This window comes from Podarcis pityusensis, assembly GCF_964106645.2.
Source record: "Podarcis pityusensis genome assembly, chromosome: 1".
Classification (NCBI taxonomy): domain Eukaryota; kingdom Metazoa; phylum Chordata; class Lepidosauria; order Squamata; family Lacertidae; genus Podarcis; species Podarcis pityusensis.
The window spans coordinates 95,476,967-95,499,314 of record NC_138028.1 but is presented as its reverse complement, the minus strand read 5'-3'; the positions used below and the strand labels follow the sequence as shown (position 1 = coordinate 95,499,314).

Below are 22,348 nucleotides of genomic sequence, written 5' to 3'. Positions count from 1 at the left end.
TTGGGGTACTGGCAAGCTGACAAATTAACAAAACAGGCTGAAAAAATACCAAGGGGATAAAATTCACCATCTAACAGAAATCACTGACATGTGTCAACTGAGATAAGATCTTCCAAAATGTCATCATCCTTGGCCGTTGGCAAGTTTCCGCAGAAATTCTCGAAGTGTTGACAGCCACAGGGGAAGCTTCTCTACAGGGAATGTGCGCTGATAGGCCTATTGAGAGGACATTCTGAGGCAATCTCTGAAACTTTCTAGCAGCTTGTCTTGCAGCTTTGCTGGAGGGCCACTTTGAAAAAGAATCTGGAGTCTGCGCTGAGGCTTCAGGCCCCGCCCCAAAGCAACCTGCTTCCGAAGTGAATGGCTGCAGATACTGTTCATCACCTTGCACTTGCCTCTAGAGATGGCAGCTAGAAGGGGCTGGATGGTACCACTTAGGGGCTTAGTTTGGTCCAGGGGATGCCTGGCACTAGCGCTCAGACAAAAGATGCTGCATTAAGACAGGGGCAGCCAATATGGTGCCCTTGTGGACCACAGGGTGGGGCAGAAGGCCTCACCTGACCTCCAGTCACCTGCACCGCTGCTGCATAGCAGGATGGGGAGCAGCAAAATGGCGGCAAGGCTGGTGCGCTGCACAAGCAGAAGTGCCAGATTGGCATGTACACTGCACCAACCTTGCACCTTCCAGTTCTCCATCCTAATATGCTGCAGTGATGCAAGCAACCAGAGGTCAGGTGAGTACTGCTACCCTACCCCACTGCTACTCCCTCCACATATTGCTGGACTATAACTGTGATCATCAGCAATCGCTGGTCATGCTTGTGGGAGCTGGAATCTAACAGCATCTTGAAGGCATCTCATTGGCTATCTCTGCAGTAAGGAAGAAGCGAAAAAATGATCTCTTTATAAGCTTGACCCTACTGTGCTAAATTCTTGCAGCAAACTATTCACACGAGCTTGTTCAACAGCAATGAAAGCAACACAACAATATAGTCACAAAAGTTTGGTGGCCCTTCTGGGATAGGGTTCACCTTTTTCAGGACGAAAACTGAAATTGGCCCAAAATCTTAAGCCAGCTACACTCCCTCAACCTGGATTTAGCATGTGTCTATCTCGGTTTAGAAAAATATGAAGACTTAGTGTAGTTGTTGGGGGTTTTCTGCATGTGTTCTAATAAGTGGTCTGGAGGGTTAGACGTTACAGAAGGGTCAATTTCTTCAAGCCGACAAGGTTTACTGAATGGGCTTCCCAAGCCCTCCAAACAGAAGAGAGTCACTGCTGTAAGGCAGGCAAGGTTAAATTCGTTGACATCCTCCTGTGTTCCTTTGGGAAAGGATGCTTCAGCAAACTGTCAAGATTTAGAATCACAAATTGTGACAAGTGGTGCTTGAAATGTCTCTCTAAGCCAGATAGAATGAAGCCTGCATGAAGGATTTGCACCTCCAATTAGCGGCTTCTTACCTTCAGTGACAACTTGAAATGCATTCCCAAGGTTACTCTTATAAAGTTGTCACCTAACAAGCCTTACTCATTCCAGTCCTCCCAAACTTTTCTGAAGTCTCCCCTCCTGCCAAGAGAAAACATTTGCTATGTTTTTCTTAAGCAATCTATAAACTCCAAGGACTTGGTGCGAGTTTAAAACAGTTTTTAAAGCATTAATATATTTTAATCATTCATATATACTTTCCCAAACAGAAATCAGAATGTGTGGGAAGAAAAATAAACATGTATTTGGGTTTCATTAAAAAGAACGTGTTTTTTCTTCATTCCTGTACATTAAACCATCGTCTTTCTGCATTGAGAAGTGGTAATATATAAAAGGTAGCAATAAATTATTCCAATTTCTAAGAACACATCACTGCTGTTGGCTAGTGACAGTGAAAGTATTACCGAATAACTGTTCTGTTTGCACCACCTACTGTCCAAAAAAGTATGTGGAACATATTGGCTTGATAGGACTGATGGGAACTAAAAGAAGTGACATTAGAACAAAAGTTACAGATAGGTAGCCGTGTTGGTCTGCCATAATCAAAATAAAGAAAATCCTTCCAGTAGCACCTTTAAGACCAACTAAGTTAGTTCTTGGTATGAGCTTTCGTGTGCAAGCACACTTCTTCAGATACACTGAAACAGAAGTTGCCAGATCCTTCTATGTAGTGAGAAGGTGGGGAGGGGTATTACTCAGAAGGGTGGTGGGAATGGGAGATAGGCAGATAGCTGGGATGAGCCTGCTGACGACTCTTAACGACTGTAATGGGTCTTACAGGAAAAGGCAAGGGGTGAGAAGGTGAGAGATGGCTTAGTCATGTATAATGGGATAAGAATCCAATGTCTTTGTTCAAACCAGGTTTCTCCATGGTTTTAAGTTTGGTAATGAGTTGCAATTCAGCAGCTTCTCTTTCCAGTCTATTTCTGAAATTCCTTTGTAGTAAAACAGCTACTTTGAGATCTTGTATAGAATGTCCTGGGAGATTAAAGTGTTCTCCTACTGGTTTCTCTGTTTTGTGATTCTTGATGTCAGATTTATGTCCATTTATTCTTTGGCGTAAGGTTTGGCCTGTTTGTCCAATATAGAGAGCTGAAGGACACTGTTGACATTTGATGCCATACACAATGTTAGATGATGAGCAATTGAATAGTCCCGAGATGGTATGTGTGATGTTGTTGGGGCCAGTAATGGTGTTGTCCGGGTGTATGTGGCAGCAAAGTTGGCATCTGGGTTTATTGCAGGCTCTGGTGCCAGTGTCCGTGTTAAGTCTGGTTGTAGTATTATTGTGGGTTAGGAGTTGTTTAAGATTGGGTGGCTGTCTGTAGGCAATGAAAGGTCTTCCTCCCAGAGCTTGAGAAAGAGAACTGTCATTGTCCAGGAGAGGTTGTAGATCTCTGATGATGCGTTGTACAGTTTTAACTTGGGAGCTGTATGTGATGACTAGAGGTGTTCTGTTATTTTCTTTTTTGGGTCTGTCTTGCAGCAAGTTCTCTCTGGGTATAAGTCTGGCTCTGTTGATCTGTTGTCTAACTTCAAGTCAAAACTGTACAATCAAACCCATGACATCACTTGATAGCAGCCAAACAACTGGGTCAGTATTTAGGTAACTCTAGTGTCTGCCAGTGGCAGACGAGACTTTAAAATTTCAGCAACGCCCTGTGCTATACCAAAATTCAGTGCCCCTGCCTCTCTTGCCTTCTGTTGTTCATCATTGTTTCAGCACGCCCTGCAGTGCCCCAGTGTGGGCAAACCAGTTGCTCTCCCCTAAATCCACCTCCGAGTCTGCAATATTCTTGCATGCACCATTTGCCCATATTTGCTAGAATAAATATGCATTTCTCATATCCACAGCATGTATGCCTATATTTTGTGGTCCACTTTTCTAAGTGACTCACCTCTCTCGCTATCCTCATTCTGCCCAGAATCCCTCTGTGCTGTTCTCTTCCAACTTCCACTCTGCTATTTCCATGTGTCCATTAGCTTTAGAGGGCAGCCCTCTGTTTGAAAGACTGGTTTAAAGAGAATATTGGTGTTTTTTTTAATAAGGAAAAAAGGGGGGGCCCTAAGAAGGGAGAGCAGGAGCCCTGAAGTTGCCTATCAATGCTTAGTCCCTAGACAACTGTGGAGCGATATACTCTACTTCTACTTACACTACAGTAGTTATTTCTAAATTTGATTCTGTACAGTATTCATAAACTGCAAATGTACATATGCACTTTTTATGGGAATTTTGGTCCTCTTTTTTATTGTGCTGCATTTCCTCTGTTTTGGAGATTCATATATCACTATCTAATGAGTTTTGCTTTCAAATCTGGAAATACTTCTTAAAGAGACACAGTCCGTACCACCTTCTGTGATCTGTCACTGCCTGGTGCTTTTGAAGCCTCATTCCTTAACTAAATAGACAGCAATTTCTGCATGATTGGCCTGGACAAGAATCTCTTCCTGGCTACTGGCACATTATGCCATTTCACTCATGCCATGCAGTTACAGCCTTATACCAAGTTGAAGAGGAATGCAGTCTAGTTTCGCTTTAAAGTGGTACCTCGGGTTACCTACGCTTCTGGTTACCTACGCTTCAGGTTACAGACTCCGCTAACCCAGAAATAGTGCTTCAGGTTAAGAACTTTGCTTCAGGATGAGAACAGAAATTGTGCCCCGGGTGCTGACAACCCACGCTACGCCGCTGCCTATAAAAAGCTTCCTCACTATTCTGTGATACTTTTGTTTGGTCCTAAAAACCATAAATTTCCCTTTGCTTTTTGGAAGAAAAAATTTTGTTTATATATTAAACATAAATGATTCATTAGCCTGCATTAACTTTGCCCATGAATATTAAGGGCGCCTCCTGCCAGTATATGTCTGAACTTTGAACAATATTGTCCTTGAACCAGTTTACATACCTCTCTGGTGCTTTATGTGCATACTGGGGCCTGATTTGCTACATAGCTGGGGTTTGAAGATAACGGACACCTTGCAGAAGGGTAGCTGGGTTCATCTGCCGTAGCAAAAACGAGTCAGTCTTGCAAATATTTATTATTTGGCATAATTTTTTGGTGGGTTAAAACCCACTTCATTAGATGCATTGAATGTGATCTACGCTCACGGGGGCATAGAGAATAGAAAGGTTAAGGTTAAAGGGCAACGAAATGCAAAAAGCACCGTTCGAATGGCGCTCAGCTTGTATGCAAAATGACCATTGGCAGCATCAGCAGCATCAGTCGGGGATGGCACAGGGCATCTTAGCATCGCTAAGCAAACCGGCAATGCCGTCTTGGCTCTGCAAAAGCAGTCCAGTGCGTGTGTCTGCTCAGAAGTCAGTCCCGTTGAATCCAACGAGGTTTCCTCCCAGGTAAGTGTGTCTGCAGCACCAGTGACTTGAGGAGACAGCTGAAGAGTGTGGCTTTGCTCTCTGGTGAGAGTCGCGTCAGGCGACTGCCCAGTCCGTTTGGCTCAACTGCCATTGAAAGACGGAGCTCTGAGGAAGAGGAGAAGCGGGGAGAACCCTGCGCGCTTTCACCTCCCAGCTGCCTGCGCTTCTTCCTCCGATCCTCTAGAGGCCGCTGCAACCTGCCCCTTTGGGGCGGAAGGAGGGAAGCGAATGGGCACCGGAAGCTCTCGTGCACCGGCCTCCGCCGCTTCCGGCTGCTCCTTCCTTTTTCCTGCCTCCCTTTCCCTCTGCGCACGTGGGGTCGGCGCTGGCGTTCGGTCTCCGCAGCCATGGCGGCCAATACCGGGAACCTGCCGATGCGGCTGCTGCGCAAGAAGCTCCACAAGCGCAACCTCAAGATTCGCCAGCGCAACTTGGCCCGGCAAGCGGCGGGGGCGGCGGATGGCGTGATGGGCCCCGGGCCCTCCGGTAAGACGGCGGCCGGTGGGGAGACAGGGAGACGGGCGCCACGGAGGGAAGGAGGGAAGGACCAGGGACGGGCTTTTTCTGTTTCATTTGTGCGTTGGTTTATTGGATTTCTACGCTGCCCTTCATCCGGGGGTCACAGGGCGGGTGGCTGTATAAAGACGCAAAAAAATACATAACAGAGTAACGAGCAAAAACAGCAACCCCCCCCCCCAACAGTTTAAAAGGGTAATACAGTGGTACCTCGGGTTAAGTACTTAATTCGTTCCGGAGGTCCGTTCTTAACCTGAAACTGTTCTTAACCTGAAGCACCACTTTAGCTAATGGGGCCTCCTGCTGCTGCCGCGCCGCCGGAGTGTAACCCGAGGTACCACTGTAGATTATTGAGTTAGCCAAAGGCCTGGGAGAAGAGGAATGCATTTGCCTGGCGCCAAAAGGTGATACGTGGCTCCCTCCCACACACATTTATTGCACCCCGATCAGGGGACAACCCTGTGTTTCTTTGTATTTAAGAACGTGAGAATAGCCCGCTGGATCAAGCCAATGGCCCAGGTAAGTTCAGCATCCTGTTCTCAAGGTAGCCAAGGGGCTGTAAGCAAGATTCGAACACTCCTGTGTTTGGGGGCAACTGGTACAGTGGTGCCCCGCAAGACGAATGCCTCGCAAGACGGAAAACTCGCTAGATGAAAGAGTTTTCCGTTTTGGAGGTGCTTCGCAAAACAAATCTCCTATGGGCTTGCTTCACAAGACGAAAATGTCTTGCGAGTTCCTGCGTTTTTTTTTTCCTTTTCCCCCCTTTTTCTAAGCCGCTTATCTGCTTATCCGAAAAGCTGATAAGCCGCTAATAGCGCTAATCCGCTAATCCGTCAATGGGCTTGCTTCGCAAGACGAAAAAACCGCTAGACGAAGAGACTCACAGAACGGATTCTTTTCGTCTTGCGAGGCACCACTGTATTCAGAAGTTTGACTGCCTCTGACCATTGAGGCAGAACATAGCCATCATGGCCAACAGAGGGAGAAGCAGATTCCTCCAGGAATTTGTCTAATCTTTTAAAGTCATATGGGTTGGTGGCCACCTGTGGGAGTGACTTCCATAGTTTTAACTATGCACCGGATAAGGAAGTGCTTTCTTTTGTCTACCCTAAATCTTCCAACGTTCAGTTTCAGGTCATAAGAACATAGGAAGACTGCCTTATATCGAGCCAGACCATTGGTCTAGCTTGCTCAGCATTGTCTACACTGATTGACAGAGGCTTTCTGGGGTTTCAGGCTAGAATCTCTACCAACCCTACCTGGAGATGGTACTGGGGTTTGAACGCAGGGCCTTCTGCTTTCAAGGCAGCTAGTTACTCTACCACTGAGCTGTAACCCTTCCCCAAGTTCTAAGAGTTCTAGAGTTGTGAGAGAGGGAGAGAAACACTATGCACTTCCTCCATGCCATGTTTCGTGTCACTCACCTTTTCTCTAAACCAGGCATGTCCAATTCCCGAGAGACTGATCTTCTCCCAGTATAAAAAAAACTGGCAGTGATCTACCCATTGGCATTGGAGGGAGGAGGAGTGTGCGTGGGGTGGGTGGATTGTTGAGCATTTTTTAGGAGGGAAGTGCCCAGAGTTGTTGAGCATTTTGGGGGGAGGATTGCACAGAGATTTGTAGCTTTCCCCTCCGTAACTTTTTGTACATGATAAGGATCCCATGATCTACTAGGATCAGCCAGGGATCTACCGGTAGATCGTGATTTGCTGGTTGGACACTCCTGCTCTAAACTAAAAAGGCACAAGTGCTGCAACCCTTGCAGAGGAGTCATTCCACCCCCTTGGTCGTATTTGGTTGGCATTCTCTGAATCTTTTCCAGCTCTACAATATCCTTTCTAAAACATGTGCACACTTACTTTTTGTGAGCAAGAAGAGGTTGTCCATTGGGTCCAATAGAGAGAGTGTATGCACCAGTAGTAATTAACTGGAGGAGCTATGAATGTGATCTGGCCCTTAAAATTCATGTGTGAAGTTGTTGTTGTTGTTTCTTAAATGGTATCAGACATTGCTTTGATTTATTATTGTTTGTCTCATTAGGAGCAACAGTTGAGGGCATCGCAGAAGACTTTTCCAGCATCTCAGAAGCAGCAGCTGAAGAACAAAAAACAGAGGGTGTGGAACAGACTAAAGTAACACCAAACAATGGTGAGGCTGGAAACACACAGCCTGAGTTGAAAAAGAAGAAAAGAAAAATTGTGGCTGATACAGAAAATGGTATTATATCTCTTACTTTTATCCAGTTGTAATAATAATAATAATAATAATAATAATTTTTATTTATACCCCGCCCTCTCCAGCCAAGGCCGGGCTCAGAGCGGCTTACAAACAATAATAAAAACAAGTTAAATGATTACAACTTAAAAACTTAAAAATTAAAACATACAACATTAAAATATTGAAACATTAAAATATTAAAATGTAGCCTCATCGCAGAGGGAGAAGGAAAAGAAAAAAGAAAGAGAGGGAGGGAATCAAATTGGCTCCAAGCCAAAGGCCAGGCGGAACAACTCTGTCTTACAGGCCCTGCGGAAAGAAATCAGATCCTGCAGGGCCCTGGTCTCGTGAGGCAGAGCGTTCCACCAGACCAGAGCCAGAGTTGAAAAGGCCCTGGCTCTGGTTGAAGCCAATCTAACTTCCTTAGGGCCCGGGACCATTTTAATGCCTTTTATGGGGTGCTCAGGTGCCCAACAGTTGCCTATTAGGTGCTTGGGAACCACAGTGCAAAGGGGATTGCCAGTCCTATGTTTGTAAGTTGCCTTGTGCTGTTTCAAAGTTTACCTTGTCTGGTTTCAAAGTTTAAAGAAGTAGCACAAGTGCCTTGCAAGTGTGAAGCTTCTTCAAAGAGCAGCACAGGGAGGGAGACACAGCTTCTGTTGAATGGGAAACCTGAAAAATGGAGTCCATATTGGAAGAGCAGTAGATAAACTGGCTGTTCATCTGATTGAGCAACACAATTCTGCCTTCTCTGTTTTCTTCTTTGTTCTCTTCTGCTTTCTAGGTGACTACTCCACATAGTGCAGAACCAGCTTTTCCCTCCTTTTGCAGCTTAGATGCAGAAACTTTGGTGGTGGTTTATATGTGGCATAAGTACATTTTTGTCCATAGTTTAAATGCTAAAACCAGAGATCAACAATGTGGAATTCTTCCTATGGCCCTTTCAATGAATATACCAACTACACTGTCTGCCATATAGATTCTTGCTGCAGACTGCTAGTTCATATGTACATGTCCGGTGTTGGCATTGATTAATTTCCATGCATTGTGTATACACAGAAACTAAGAAAGCAAAAATGGAGGAAGAATGCACTGAGGAAGAAGACACCTTAAATGGGGAGCCCAAAGAAGAAAGTAGTGAAAATCTGGATGAGAAAGAAGAGTCTGAAGATGCCGATGGACCTGCTTTGCCTCTTGGACTAACAGGCGAGCTCCTCACCCCCCCCCCCCCACTTCTTTGTTCTGTTTCTTGTTTAGTGAGATTTTGTATATCAAAATGTTCAGATGGTACTGGTTTTTCTCTTTTTTAAAGCGAACGTTAAGTCAATTGGTAGTTTCACTTATTGTCTGTGGACTGACCCTTGGGAGTACATTTCATTGAACTCAGTGAGATTTATTGGACTGGGCTCCAGGGCTCTGGATTTTGATTTCTGTTGATCTTGGAGATCAAGTTATCCTTGCTTTGGCATCCGGCTGCAGCACGAACCTCTGGTCAGCAGTGGCAAGGCTTGATGGAGCAGTGCAGCCCACGCTATGTCTGCGGCTCCAGCATTCACATTGGTTAGAGTGGAAGGTGGGGTGGGCAGGAGGGATGTCCCTTTACGGTAGCATTGTAGCCTTAAATTGTCCAGACATGTGGAACTTTCCCATATTAATCTGCACAACTCAAGCCAAGAGATATTGGCAAGCAAATGCTACACATGCCGTAGGCCACGAGTAGGCAAACTCAGGCCCAGGGGCCAGATCCGGCCCAATCACCTACTAAATCCGGCCCGCAGACGGTCCGGGAATCAGCGTGTTTTTACATGAGTAGAATGTGTGCTTTTACTTCAAATGCATCTCTGGGTTATTTGTGGGGCATAGGAATTCGTTCATTCCCCCCCCCCATATAGTCTGGTCCCCCACAAGGTCTGAGGGACAGTGGACTGCCCCCCTACTAAAAAAGTTTGCTGACCCCTGCAGTAGGCTGTGTATGGGACTTGCAGATGTGTAGCTCCTTCAGGCATTGCTGCAATGTGGCTTTCATATGTGGAAAAATTAAACCATCTCAGCAATACAACTTTCCAGAGAAAGTTGTGTGTACTGAGGCTGGGAATGCTTAGGAGCTGGATAAGTTAGCTGTCGTCAGAATTTTCTGTGGTGTGCAGAAACGAAATTTGATACTGAAAGACCAGCTTTGTTCTACTTTAATAAGGGTTTGTTGCTATTTATTTTGGCATGTTGTCAATGGAAACTGACCAAGATCATTTCTGCCTTCAGGTGCTTTTGAGGATACGTCATTTGCTTCCCTTAATGGCCTTGTCAGTGAGAACACGTTGAAAGGAATAGCTGACATGGGCTTTACGCACATGACAGAAATTCAACATAAAAGTATTAAACCACTTGTGGAAGGCAGGTAAGAAATGGCTTGTGGAATGCAGGTGTGTTTTGTATGGACTCTTTTTTTTTTTTTGTAATCGTATCAATGGCAACTAGGCACGATAGCTGTGTTCTGCCTCCACAACTGGACGCAGCAATGCTTCTGAGCACCAGTTGCTGGAGATCACAGGAGGGGAGAGTGATCATGTGCTCGGATTCTGCCCTGAGGCATCTGGTTGGCCACTGAGAACAGAATGCTGGACTAGAAGGCCCATTGGCCTGATCCGACAGGGCTCTTTGTATGTTCCTATGAATGCAAAGTAACTAAGTAACTCTCGGATAGGCACAGAATGATTTCTCCTCTCCTCCCCACCCCATGTGCTGTTACTGGGGTTGCTATCTTGTGCATACTAGCCGGATAAGAGCCCAGTGAATACAGGGGTAATATTTAGCATGACTCCCAAACACACCATATGGAACAGGGAAACGCACATCTGTAAGGGAAAGGAGAGGAAGAGCAGGGCCTGTTTGCACAAGCAACAGTCTCATATGCAAATGGGGCATCACAATTGGATATCACCCCATGGGACTTAATTTGAATAATTGCTTATAGGACCAGGCTGCGTTTCCTTCTATCTCATTGCTGGATTGTGAGCATTGTATTAAAGCATGCCACATTAAAATCAGTTAAGGTTGTGGTGGAAAATTAAAATAGTGACAGTTTCAAGTAGTCCCACTTACGTATTTTGGCAAACGATTTTCTGTGTCATGTGTAATCATGTAGTTTAGGCTGCAATCCTATAACTAGAAGTAAGCTCAGTGGGACTTACTTTTGCCTAGGCATGCATAAACACAAACTCCGGGTTTATTTTTAATGTTTAGCTTTAAAGCTATTCTTATTTGATTTTAAATTGTTTCAGCTTTCCTACTCCTAAATTCAGTTCTTCATACTTACTCTATCTGCAGAGATATTCTAGCAGCTGCAAAAACCGGCAGTGGCAAAACTCTGGCATTTCTTATTCCAGCCATAGAACTCATCTACAAGTTAAAATTCATGCCCAGGAATGGTAAGATTTTCTGCATTGCCTTCTCACTTGAAAGTCTGAAGATAAATTTGGGAATAATTGTTTGCCATCATGGTCTCCTTTCTGCATCTTTCCCTCTGCCCCCTTCCAGGAACAGGCGTCCTCATCCTTTCGCCTACTCGGGAACTTGCCATGCAGACCTATGGTGTCCTCAAAGAATTGATGACTCATCACGTCCACACTTATGGCCTGATAATGGGAGGCAGTAATAGATCTGCCGAGGCACAGAAACTTGCAAATGGCATTAACATCATTGTGGCAACTCCAGGCAGGCTTCTGGACCATATGCAGGTAGGAAGAGGAGTGCGTAGCTCAGGGCTTATTTTGTGTGCCTTGTGATAGCTGGTGACACTGTTTAAATGCCTTGCAGAATACTCCAGGGTTTATGTTCAAGAACCTGCAGTGCCTGGTGATCGATGAGGCAGATAGAATCTTAGAAGTGGGATTTGAGGAAGAAATGAAACAGATCATTAAGCTCCTACCAAGTAAGCCAAACATTCAAATTGTCCTCATTCTTTCTTTCTTGAGATAGCAGGGAGAGCGGCGGTCTCAAAACACTTTATTTTTATTTTTTGCAGTTCTTGCTCACTTCTTCAGTGTCTTTTGCGTTTTCATTTTAAGCACTGTGCAGAATTTTAAATGGATGTGCCTTCCTTACAGCGGGCTAAATAGTAACATTTGTAGAGTAATCCCATGCATATTTACTTAGAAATTACTTCTATTCAGTAGATCTTACTCCCAAGTAGGCACGTTAAGGATTGCAGCCCATCTGCATTAGCACTTGCTAATAAATAAATAACGTTTTTGGTGTGCTTCTACTTCAAAACTGGACTGCTATGAAACTATTTGGCTCTTAGTTGAAAAAAACCTGTGACCGGCTAATTTTAGAAATATCCAGATTATACAAAGAGCAGGTGTGTTTCTCATAGCATTAGTGTGTTTTATTTCATTCAAGGTCTGTTGCTCTAATCCATTCAGTTGAAGTTGCTCCCTGTTTTTTCCCTTCCCAGAGCGTAGGCAAACCATGCTGTTCTCTGCTACACAAACGCGTAAAGTTGAAGACCTGGCCAAGATTTCTTTAAAAAAGGAGCCATTGTATGTTGGGGTTGATGACAATAAAGAGACAGCAACTGTAGATGGGCTTGAACAGGTAACTATCAAGCGATGGTGGTGGTGGTGGTGGAAGTAGTAGTAGAAAGATACATTAGCTTCTTAGCAGAGTTTGTTTCATTTTTACTGCTGTCCTGGACGCTCATTTATCTACTTTTATCAGAATTCCCTTTCTCCAGGTGCCCTTTGTTTTTCATATTGTCCTGGTTCTCATGTAACTCTTAAGTTATGGTTTAATTCAATTGTCCTAACCTGGTTCAGTGTCTTAACCAGGATTTATTCTCAATGACTAAACCACACATTTAAACCATGGCTTGTTGTTGATTCATAAGCTTTTATTGTTGGCCACCTGTAGTTCCACAGATATGCATCTAGCACAGGCATAGTCAAACTGGGCCCTCCAGATGTTTTGGGACTACAACTCCCATCATCCCTAGCTAACAGGACCGGTGGTCAGGGATGATGGGAATTGTAGTCCCAAAACATCTGGAGGGCCAAGTTTGCCTATACCTGATCTAGCATCTTCATTGTATAGCTTTCACCATATGCTGAAGCTGTAACTTCACTCTGGACTTTGGACAGTTAATACCTGTTGTTTTGTGGGACCCAGCACTTGCTGAATTTGTATTGTTCCGCTCTGGTTATAATGTTTTGCTTGTGTTTTTTTAATTTTACTGTAGCATATATAATTGTATATTATATTGCTGTAGCCTGCCCTAGGATCTTAATAAATAAGTGCTACATGCAAACCCAGACATTGAGATCTGCATCCAAGTTCAGCCAGTGTACATAATGTTTCTAATTTTGGCTTACAGCTGATCACTTTTTTCAAATATTCATGTATCTTCCATAACAAACCTGATTCCTATGCAGTGGCATAATTACAGCTAAGTGCAGCTTTCAAATAGTGTGGACGCCATGCTGCTGGCTGAAGATATTAATTGTCTATTATCTCACTTGGAATGGTTTTATACCAGATTTAGATTGGGCTTAGGTTTATTAAATTTGTATATTGCTTCCTACTAAAGTCTCAAAACAATTTGCAATTAGGATAAAGAAGATAAAAACACAGTCACATTAAAGGCAGATGCTGCCCAAGCGATGGCGGGGAGCGGGAACCATCTTTGCCTAGCACCAAAAGGATAACAGAGTTGGCAGTGACTAGCCTTAAAAAGTCATTCCTACAAAAACTGCAGGAATAGTTGAACATTATTTGGGGTAAACTTTAATTGTACTCATGCAGATTCTCTTTATAGTCCTTTTTTGTAAGGAAAATAGAACTTAAGGGGCTTAAAAGTAAAACCCACATTTCACTGAAATCTTTATTCAGGTGGCCTGACATTTTCTAAGGCCATCATTTTTGAACATGTTCACTGGAAAATCCCACTGAATTTAGTTGGATTGCTGGCAAATGTGCATAGGATGGAACTTTAAGAAAACGTAACTGTTTTCTATGATGGGATGTCTTTCTTCCTGCAGCCCCCAGTCTTCTACAGAGGGTTATCCAACCCTCCGGAGCAGATTTTGCCATCACAGCGGGCGGGGGGGGGGGCTGCAGAAGGAAGGGGAATCCATTCTGCCAGTGGTGCCTTTTCTACTGGCAGATGAATAGCATTGGAATCGGGTTTGTTTGTTTTTAAAACCCCTTTTTGATCCCTTTCCTTTAGTCGATGGGAGTCAACCACACACCTTCACTTCTGATCAAAATTTTTCAGGAGTAAGAGATTAGGAAATGGGTTATCAGAACACAATTCTTTAGGTGCATTTTGGTACAGTGTGCTTCCATTTGGAAGTTGCTAGAAATAGTACTATAGAAGGCTATATGTACATAAAACCATTTTCCCAATCATTTTTAGGGTTACGTAGTGTGCCCTTCAGAAAAGAGGTTCCTCCTGCTTTTCACTTTCCTCAAGAAGAATCGGAAGAAAAAGCTGATGGTGTTCTTCTCTTCATGTATGTCTGTGAAGTATCATTATGAACTTCTTAATTACATTGATCTCCCAGTCCTGGCCATTCACGTAAGTATATGTTTTGGAAATGACAATCTACTTTGAAACTGGCAGTGTTTATCCATGACTGTTTTGATCACTCAAGATTTATTTTGGGTTAATATACATAAAGCTGATAATCTGATAAACCAGAATCTAGCAGTAATCCGTCACTTGTGAGTTATTGCGTGCTCCCTTTTCACTGGCTGCGTTCAGAGGTAATGCTAAGCTTTGAAGTATTATTTGTTTAACTATCCATGAGATGCGTGCTGATATATGCTGCTTGAGTACTCCCACAATCTATTGCCAAGGTTCGTTCTTGGCTTCCCTGCTCATTCATGGTTTCTTTGAGAGAAACAAACCGAAAGGGCTGGTTTAAGCAATGCTAAGCCAGCTGCTCCATAGTTTGTTTTTCTGCTCAACTAAAGGATGGTGCTGGTGTTCAGTTAAATGAACCATGTTTTAAGCAAACCAATAGCTTAGCGGTCATTATGATGTGATGGATGTTATAAGCCAGCTGTTCTCAACTTGTGGGTCCCCAGATGTTGTTGAACTACAACTCCTATCACCCCTAGGTAGCAAGGCCAGAGCTCAGGGATGATGGGAGTTGTAGTCCAACAACATCTGGGGATCCACAGGTTGAGGCATTTTGACTGTTCAACCAGTACATTTACAAAAATTTTGGCCAGCTAAGTGCCATCTTTAACTGACAGCTGATCTCAGACTTATGGGACTTCCAGCACACACTGTGAATAATTTCAATAGCCCCTCTTTTTGGCAAGAAATTTACCCTGCTCTATGCTATCATGAGACCCCTTTTGCATCTACAGCTGGGTGTTTTGAGCTGACTTGCAAGCTTGAATAATGCATGTAGCTTTGAAGTTACTGTAAATTGCAGGTGGCCTTTTATGAAGCCTGAGAGTGCATAACAAGAATGTCAGCATCTCAGCAAGATTTCTGCAATGGAGTCATAAATTAACCTTTAAATGTCATCAGCGGAACCTTTCTCTTAAACCTGCCTTTAAAATGCTTATGTGAAGAACTCGGTTTTGTCAGCAAGGTTGAAGTTGTTTGTTAGAATGTTGTTAGCTGACAGTTAACCATTTTAAGTGTGTCTGCATTAATGTAGTAAAGTGATTCCCCCCCTCCCCAGTGCCCATACTGTGGAAGAAGCAAAGCACCCTTTGTTTCTTCTTAAATTAACACAAAAATGACTATTCAGGTAGAATTTACTAAATTAACTGCAATACTGTGCACTTTTTAGAAAGCAAAAAAAAAAAAGTTTTTCATTCTCTCCCATAAACGGACTTTTTTCTGTTTTGTTTTGTTTATGTTTTTGTTTATGTTTATGTTTACAACTGATGCAGTTCATATTCTGCCAATTTACCTAACCTGGAAGGCCCTGAGTATTTCCAGTGAAATGTGTCATTGTAACAAAGAACTTCAGGGCAGATTTGTGCAACAGTTTAACCATTCAATGGCAGAGGTTTTTTATTTGTGGTAGAACCCATTCCTGTGTATGGGTTTTACTATAACCTCTCTGGAATACAACTCCCATTAGCACGCCATGCTGGCTGAGACTAATGAGAATTGTAGTCTAAAACATTTGGAGGGCACTAGGTTGATTAAGGATGTTTTATTGTAAGAGCTGCTGCTGGTTTTCTTTACACACCAAAACAGGTTCACCAAAAAAGGTGTACCATAGATTTATGTGGGGTCAGGGAGAGGAGAATGCAGACTTAACCATGCGTTATTGGACAACGTCTCTAACCATCTACCTGGAGATTTTTATAGTTCAATACTTTTTGAGTTATTTTCCCACTGAAGTAGAAAGTGTGATATACAACATAAATCAGTCTTGAACTGCTACTCTCGATGGCTATGCTCTGCCTCCCATGTTGGAGTGTGTCTCTGAATGCCAGTTTCTGGGAATCGCAAGTGAGGAAAGTACTGTTGCACTCAGGTCTCTCTCACAGTCTTCCTACTGTAAGGTAAAGGTAAAGGGACCCCTGACCATTAGGTCCAGTCGTGACCGACTCTGGGGTTGAGGCGCTCATCTTGCTTTATTGGCCGAGGGAGCCGGCGTACAGCTTCCAGGTCATGTGGCCAGCATGACTAAGCCACTTCTGACGAACCAGAGCAGCACACGGAAACGCCGTTTACCTTCCTGCCGGAGCGGTACCTATTTATCTACTTGCACTTTGACGTGCTTTCGAACTGCTAGGTTGGCAGGAGCTGGGACTGAGCAACGGGAGCTCACCCCGTCGCAGGGATTCGAACCGCCGACCTTCTGTTCGGCAAGTCCTAGGCTCTGTGGTTTAACCCACAGCGCCACCCGTGTCCCTCTTCCTACTGTAGGCTGCTCTTCTTGCATTTTCTCATAAAAAGCAGTAATTGCTGCCTTTTTCCATGCTGGACATTTCTTCTGATTTTATGTGGTGGCTAAAAGTGTAAACTGACAGCCAGCAATTCTCTGATCTAAATCTTGCCTTAGGCATGGATTTGCTGGAGTGTTTTTTTGCAAACTGCAGAGCCTTGGCATACTGGCTGCAATATGGGGATAGTAATGCAGGGCTTTCTTTACAGGATTCTTGTAAGAATTAAAAAGCACTATTTCGCCGTGCATAATATATCACAGGTTATTTCCCACACAGTGGTGGTTCTGACACTTGTTCACACCTAGTTATGGCTTTGTAATGGATTTGGGGTTTGTTTGGCAGTATAATTTTTGACATAATTCTGATATATTTGTAGCCAGGTTGCTATTCATGCAGTGTGATACATGTACATTATAGGGATGTGTTGGCTTTCAGGCTCTCTCTGGAGAATCCCGTAGTTGCTTATGAACCTCATCATGAACATCTCACTTTCTTCTAGGGCAAGCAGAAGCAAACGAAGCGCACAACGACATTTTTCCAGTTCTGCAATGCAGATTCTGGAATACTCTTGTGCACAGATGTAGCTGCTCGAGGACTGGACATTCCGGAGGTTGACTGGATTGTTCAGTATGACCCACCAGATGATCCAAAGGTAGTACAATTTCCTGAAAGATGTATGTTTTCAGAGGCGCTGTGGATTTAACCCACCTAAGAAATTCCCCCGTGTTCCTGAAACTAAATGAGACCGCAAATCTTAATGTATTTATTTATGCATATTTATAACATGCACTTATAATATAGCAAGGTGGCATACGGCGTATAAGAATAAAAATAGAGCATCAATAAAATCCCTGCTAAGCTTGACTTCACAATTTAACATTTAAATTTTATCCATTACATTTCCTCCAAGGAGCGCAAGGTGGCATGCATACGTTTCTGTCCCATACAGTGATTATACCCAATTTCATTTTGCTTCTGCAGGGTTTCTGTATCCTGTACGTTCAGACTGTTTTCTGAGACCCTTCAAAATGTTTTTTTTTTCTTTTTTTCTCCTTTTTGGGGGAAATTATTTGCACAAGATTGCTCTTCTAAGGAAACTTTAAAAAAAAAAAAAGATAAAGGAACTGGAAAATCTGGTATATAGTGAGCAGAGAGCACCATTCTGCATATGGCAGAGCTCCTCACTCCTCTGTGTCTACTCAGCTGTTCTTTTCCTTCCCTCCATCGTCAAATCCCTCTGCTGAACCAAAGATCTGCTTACGTAGCAAAAGTCACAGTGCTAGTACCAATAGTTACTGGCATGTGGGGTGGCTTGCATCAGCGCAGAAACAGCAGCATCCCAGGAAGAGAGAGGCCAGACTTTCACGCTGCCTTCCAGTTAAATTGCTTGTTGCTGCATGATCAGTTTGCTGAAACATGCATGTAGCTTTCAGGATTGGAGCAGGATCCATGCTGCAGGTGTTTGCCTTCCGGTATGTGGAGACCAGTAACAGGGGGATGACCAGGGTGGGAGCAGATCTAGCTAGCATGTTCCTGTCCTCACACAGGCAATTCTATAATGGTGGGCATGGAATGCCTGAATAAGGCAAGAGTATTGGAATCATAGCTGGCTCCAGCGATGTTCAAGAGCAAGTTAGAGTGGCATTTAGGTGAGACATTGGGAGCCCAGAAGGAAAGAGCTGGTTAATGTGCTGCTGGCTGCCTGAGCATGCAAATGGTGACAGTAATGAGGAGCAGCAAGAAATAAAGATCATGGGCTGTGGTGGGTCCAGGGTGTTGGGACCTTAGCAGCAGCCAGAAGATGCTAACTTCCAGCTGCATCGGCTCCAACCAAGAAGTCAAGCTTCCAAACTCCCCCCCCCCAAAAAAAAAAGACCCCACAATGCTTTATTTTTCCCATTGTGTATACTTTTCCAAAGCATCCATGCTTTCCCTCTTTTTTTTACTAATTTATTTTGTCAAAGCTAAGTCCATAACTGAAGTAAATAAGAATTTCATTTGGGGAATAGGAGACTTTTATGTAAGTTTGGTTGCGGATCTGTTTATGTATGAGCACCCTTTGCTGTGCCTCTGTTTACTGTAAAAAAAAATGTTAGTTACTCTCGCATTGTTTCATTTTAAAAAGGAATACATTCACCGTGTTGGTAGGACTGCCCGGGGTATAAATGGAAGAGGACATGCTCTGCTGATTTTACGTCCGGAAGAACTGGGTTTCTTGCGTTACCTAAAGCAAGCCAGGGTAAGTCAGTGTGGAGCACTGCAGCTAAGCTTTAATGATTAATCAAATAATTTCTACCTGCCTTAATTGCCTAAAGAGTGTTTAACTAAATAACCTTAGTAGAATTGCAGAGCGGCTTCTGTAATGAAACTGCATAATTTAGAAGAAGCTTTCCATCATATGCATGTGGAGTTTAAGGGAGTAGAGAAAATTTAACACAAGCTATGGATGCACTGCTTTGATATCCTGGTTCTTGGTCCCATCGCATATCCAGCAGTATCAGAGCAAACAGAATCAGCTTCTAATTCCCATGATGCCAAGGATGGTCATAAGTTGTCAATAAAATTGTTTGTTTTGTATGTTTTGCATAGAATGGTGAGGGCTTTGATGGAGGCAATACCACCATGAAGATGTCAGGGCAGCGCTTCTGCATATATTGGTGGTAGCCCACAGGGGGTTCATATAAGCTTGTTTTCCCACCATAAAATGACTCACGAACACATCTTTTGCAGGAATTATGCAAATACAGAAACTTCCATGACGCATTTGCACAGGAATGCATCAACGTAATTGTCCCCTGTTGGGTATAGAAATGTGAAATGTCTTTGGTTATGAGGGTGTTTCAGAATGCGATTACAAAACAGCTGCTCATGCTGTGTATGAACTTCCATTCCTCTTTGAAACATTTTTGTGTTGAAATCGCTCTCTGGATTTCTGTCATCACCAAAAAAACCCTGCTTTATTTACACTAATTTAGCAAGTGCAGAAGAATGGGATTTGGGGTGAGCCTCCATATGTTCTAATCTAGACAGCTGCTATTTGTTTTTAGTGACAGTTCTCTGAACTGATGTTTGAGCAGCACCTGCCTTTTCAGTATCTTCTGCATATAATGTAACAGTTTTCTTAATTATTCTTTTAGGTACCATTAAATGAATTTGAATTTTCTTGGTCCAAAATTTCTGACATCCAATCTCAGGTAAAACAAAAATAAAAGCGTTTCTGCCACTTGCATTCTTAAGCTTGCTTCACCTATTTCTTTGGAAAAATTTGTACCCCACATATCTAGGTAACTAAAAATAAATACAAAAAGCAATCTAATGAATAAATCATAATAGAAGAACACACAGTGCACAAATTTGAAGCTATTGTGAGGTGTGAGTGAAACTAAATCTGGATGAATTTTAATCCTGCTACATTTAAAGTAACCGTAGCAACCTACTTATAAAACGAACATAGCACAGTGTGTGTCTTACGTATGTTGAGGCACCTGAGTGGTACCCTTATGGTCTTTCTTATTAGTGTTTATTTGTAGCCTTTCAGAATATTTATACGTCCTCATGGAAGGATTTCTAATAGAAAAGAGAGTAAAATAATAACAGTTCCCACAGGGCAGTTGATAGTATATGGCCTGAGGGACTCAGGGCAGGCAGAGGAATGGGCCATAGCTGGAACAGACCCTGATGTCGTTTTGCACTTCCTCCCACAAGAATTTCACTACGAAGGATAAAATGACAGCATGTGAGTGTAAACTGAGTTGACTGCAAGACGTTAATATCAGAGAGGTTGACATTGGGGCATGATTTTAGAAGCCTTTCCTCTATGGCATTATATATTTTTAAAAAACCTGGAAGTGGAAACATGCTGTGTATATTTTTAGCAGTAGGTAAGATGGAGACCAGGATATATTTTTTTCAGAGACCTGGTAAAAAGTCCCACTGTAGTATGTGGAGTTTTCACACTTCGTTCTATGAAGGAAATTTATACCTAATTTTCAAATTCTATAGCCACATATTTTTGTAAAAAAAATAAAAATGAAAAGAACAGTATTTCTTGATAATGAGCTTGCATTGTTAACTTTGAAAACTACAATTTGATAAATGTGTGTACTATTCCAACTGTATTGCTCTATTCTTCCAAATGATAAATGTCATTGTCAGTTACCTGCAAAATGTTCCATTTCCTCATTTATTAGATGACTGTATAATTGAACGTTCCTTCTGCCTTTGTAATTTTCAGCTGGAAAAATTGATCGAGAAGAACTACTTTCTTCACAAATCTGCCCAAGAAGCTTACAAAGCCTATATAAGAGCTTATGATTCCCATTCTCTGAAACAGATCTACAACGTCAATAACTTGGATCTGCTCAAGGTTGCACTCTCTTTTGGCTTCAAGGTCCCACCATTTGTGGACCTTAGTATCCTTTTATTGCAAAGTATTTCTTCCCCTTTCTATGATTCAGATGTGTTGGGGTCAGCTGTTCACTTGTCAGTAAACCGGTTTGTAGGCTGGTTCAATGGCAGTTTCGGAAATTCAGAACTGCAGGTGTAGATTTTAAACATGACATTTTCATGTGTAAAAGAAGGTGGAGGGCATGAGCTTTCAGCGTGTAGCGATAGCACTACTCTTAAGGAGGGCCTGCCAGGGCAAATGATTATGGTCTGCTTTTGTTGTTTCATTCCATCTTCTTTGCATCCTAAAATGCCCATTGACTTTGTGTTTACATGGACCAGTTATTCTATCCTTTGGAACACGACTGCTTCAGTCACAAGCTTGACATAATAATGGTATCTAATAGAGGGCTAACTTTGCTCTCCGTAGAAAAACTTAATTGGAAAACTCTGAGCGATGGCAGTCACTAGATAAATTTCTACAGGTGTTTTCTTCTCCCTTGCCACACTTGCAACCTAGTTTTGAAAATGTACTGCTAATGCTATGATTCCAACCCCCCCCCCCAAAAAAAGAGGCCTTGGTGCCATCCTTAGAATTTTAATAGCTTAAGCTAATTACATATTTATGAACTTGCATTCCTTGACACCATTTTCTCAGATGTAAACAGCAGCCACGGGAAGAGATTGCAAAAAAGAGGTGGTGGTGGAGGGTTTGGCTATCAGAAATCAAAGAACGTCCAGAAATCCAAAATCTTCAAACACATTAACAAGAAACAATCAGATAGCAGGCAGTTTTCCCGCTGAGATGCTTGTTCCGTGTTCACAGAAATGGCTTTTGATCCTTCACTTAATTACTCTGTTCTCTGCAAAGCAAGGTGCATTCAGTATAGAATTTGGTATAGACTTTGAAGCACACACTTTTAGGACACAGTCCAGTCCTCTGATCATTGTACCTATGCATGGAAGATTCCTTTTAGCTTTTCCCACTTCTACCAGCCTATGCTCACATGAATTGGCTGAAGTTCTCTTACCCGGGAAAATAGAATGCCTCTTCCTGTGTCCCCTAATCCCCTCTGCAGTGCAGGATATTAGTATTCTTGATATACGTCTTGGCTGACCCTTTGCGGGTCCTCCGGGAGCTAACACTGTGGCTACAATAGATTGGAGCTCAAGTCTCTATCCACTGATACTATGTGGCACTTTTAAAAGGGTGCTCTATTTTCTTCCATGGACTCCCAAGAGGTGATTAATACAATTCTTTTTTATGTACTCTTTAAGTTTTTGTACTCAGAGACTCTTCCTTGTGTTTTCTTACAAAGTAAACGTAGGTTGTCTGCCTGCTATGCCACATGGCTGTTCAGAAGCTCTTTAGAGGTTTGACAGCCCACTGGGGCCATGCTTAGAAATTGTAGGTGATTATTCCCCCCACCCCACCCGGTCCCAAGTGG

General features: G+C 43.0%; 1 protein-coding gene and 1 long non-coding RNA gene across 2 annotated transcripts; one reads left to right on the top strand and one right to left on the bottom strand.

The window, feature by feature from the left end:
- The first annotated feature begins 5,142 nt into the window (after nucleotides 1–5,142).
- On the top strand, nucleotides 5,143–22,138 carry DDX18 (DEAD-box helicase 18). Its single transcript, XM_081007279.1, has 14 exons — nucleotides 5,143–5,348; nucleotides 7,419–7,595; nucleotides 8,655–8,801; nucleotides 9,855–9,990; nucleotides 10,920–11,020; nucleotides 11,130–11,329; nucleotides 11,409–11,523; nucleotides 12,049–12,188; nucleotides 14,005–14,166; nucleotides 17,014–17,166; nucleotides 18,640–18,753; nucleotides 19,652–19,708; nucleotides 20,749–20,926; nucleotides 21,559–22,138. Exons 1-14 carry the CDS (start codon nucleotides 5,210–5,212, stop codon nucleotides 21,702–21,704), a joined length of 1,965 nt encoding a protein of 654 aa, XP_080863405.1. The 5' UTR covers nucleotides 5,143–5,209; the 3' UTR covers nucleotides 21,705–22,138.
- LOC308479431 lies at nucleotides 14,778–17,007 on the bottom strand. Its single transcript, XR_013987670.1, has 3 exons — nucleotides 16,472–17,007; nucleotides 15,493–16,103; nucleotides 14,778–15,450 (listed from the first exon to the last, which is right to left on the bottom strand). It is a non-coding gene; the product is annotated as an uncharacterized lncRNA (long non-coding RNA).
- Nucleotides 22,139–22,348: the final 210 nt, after the last annotated feature.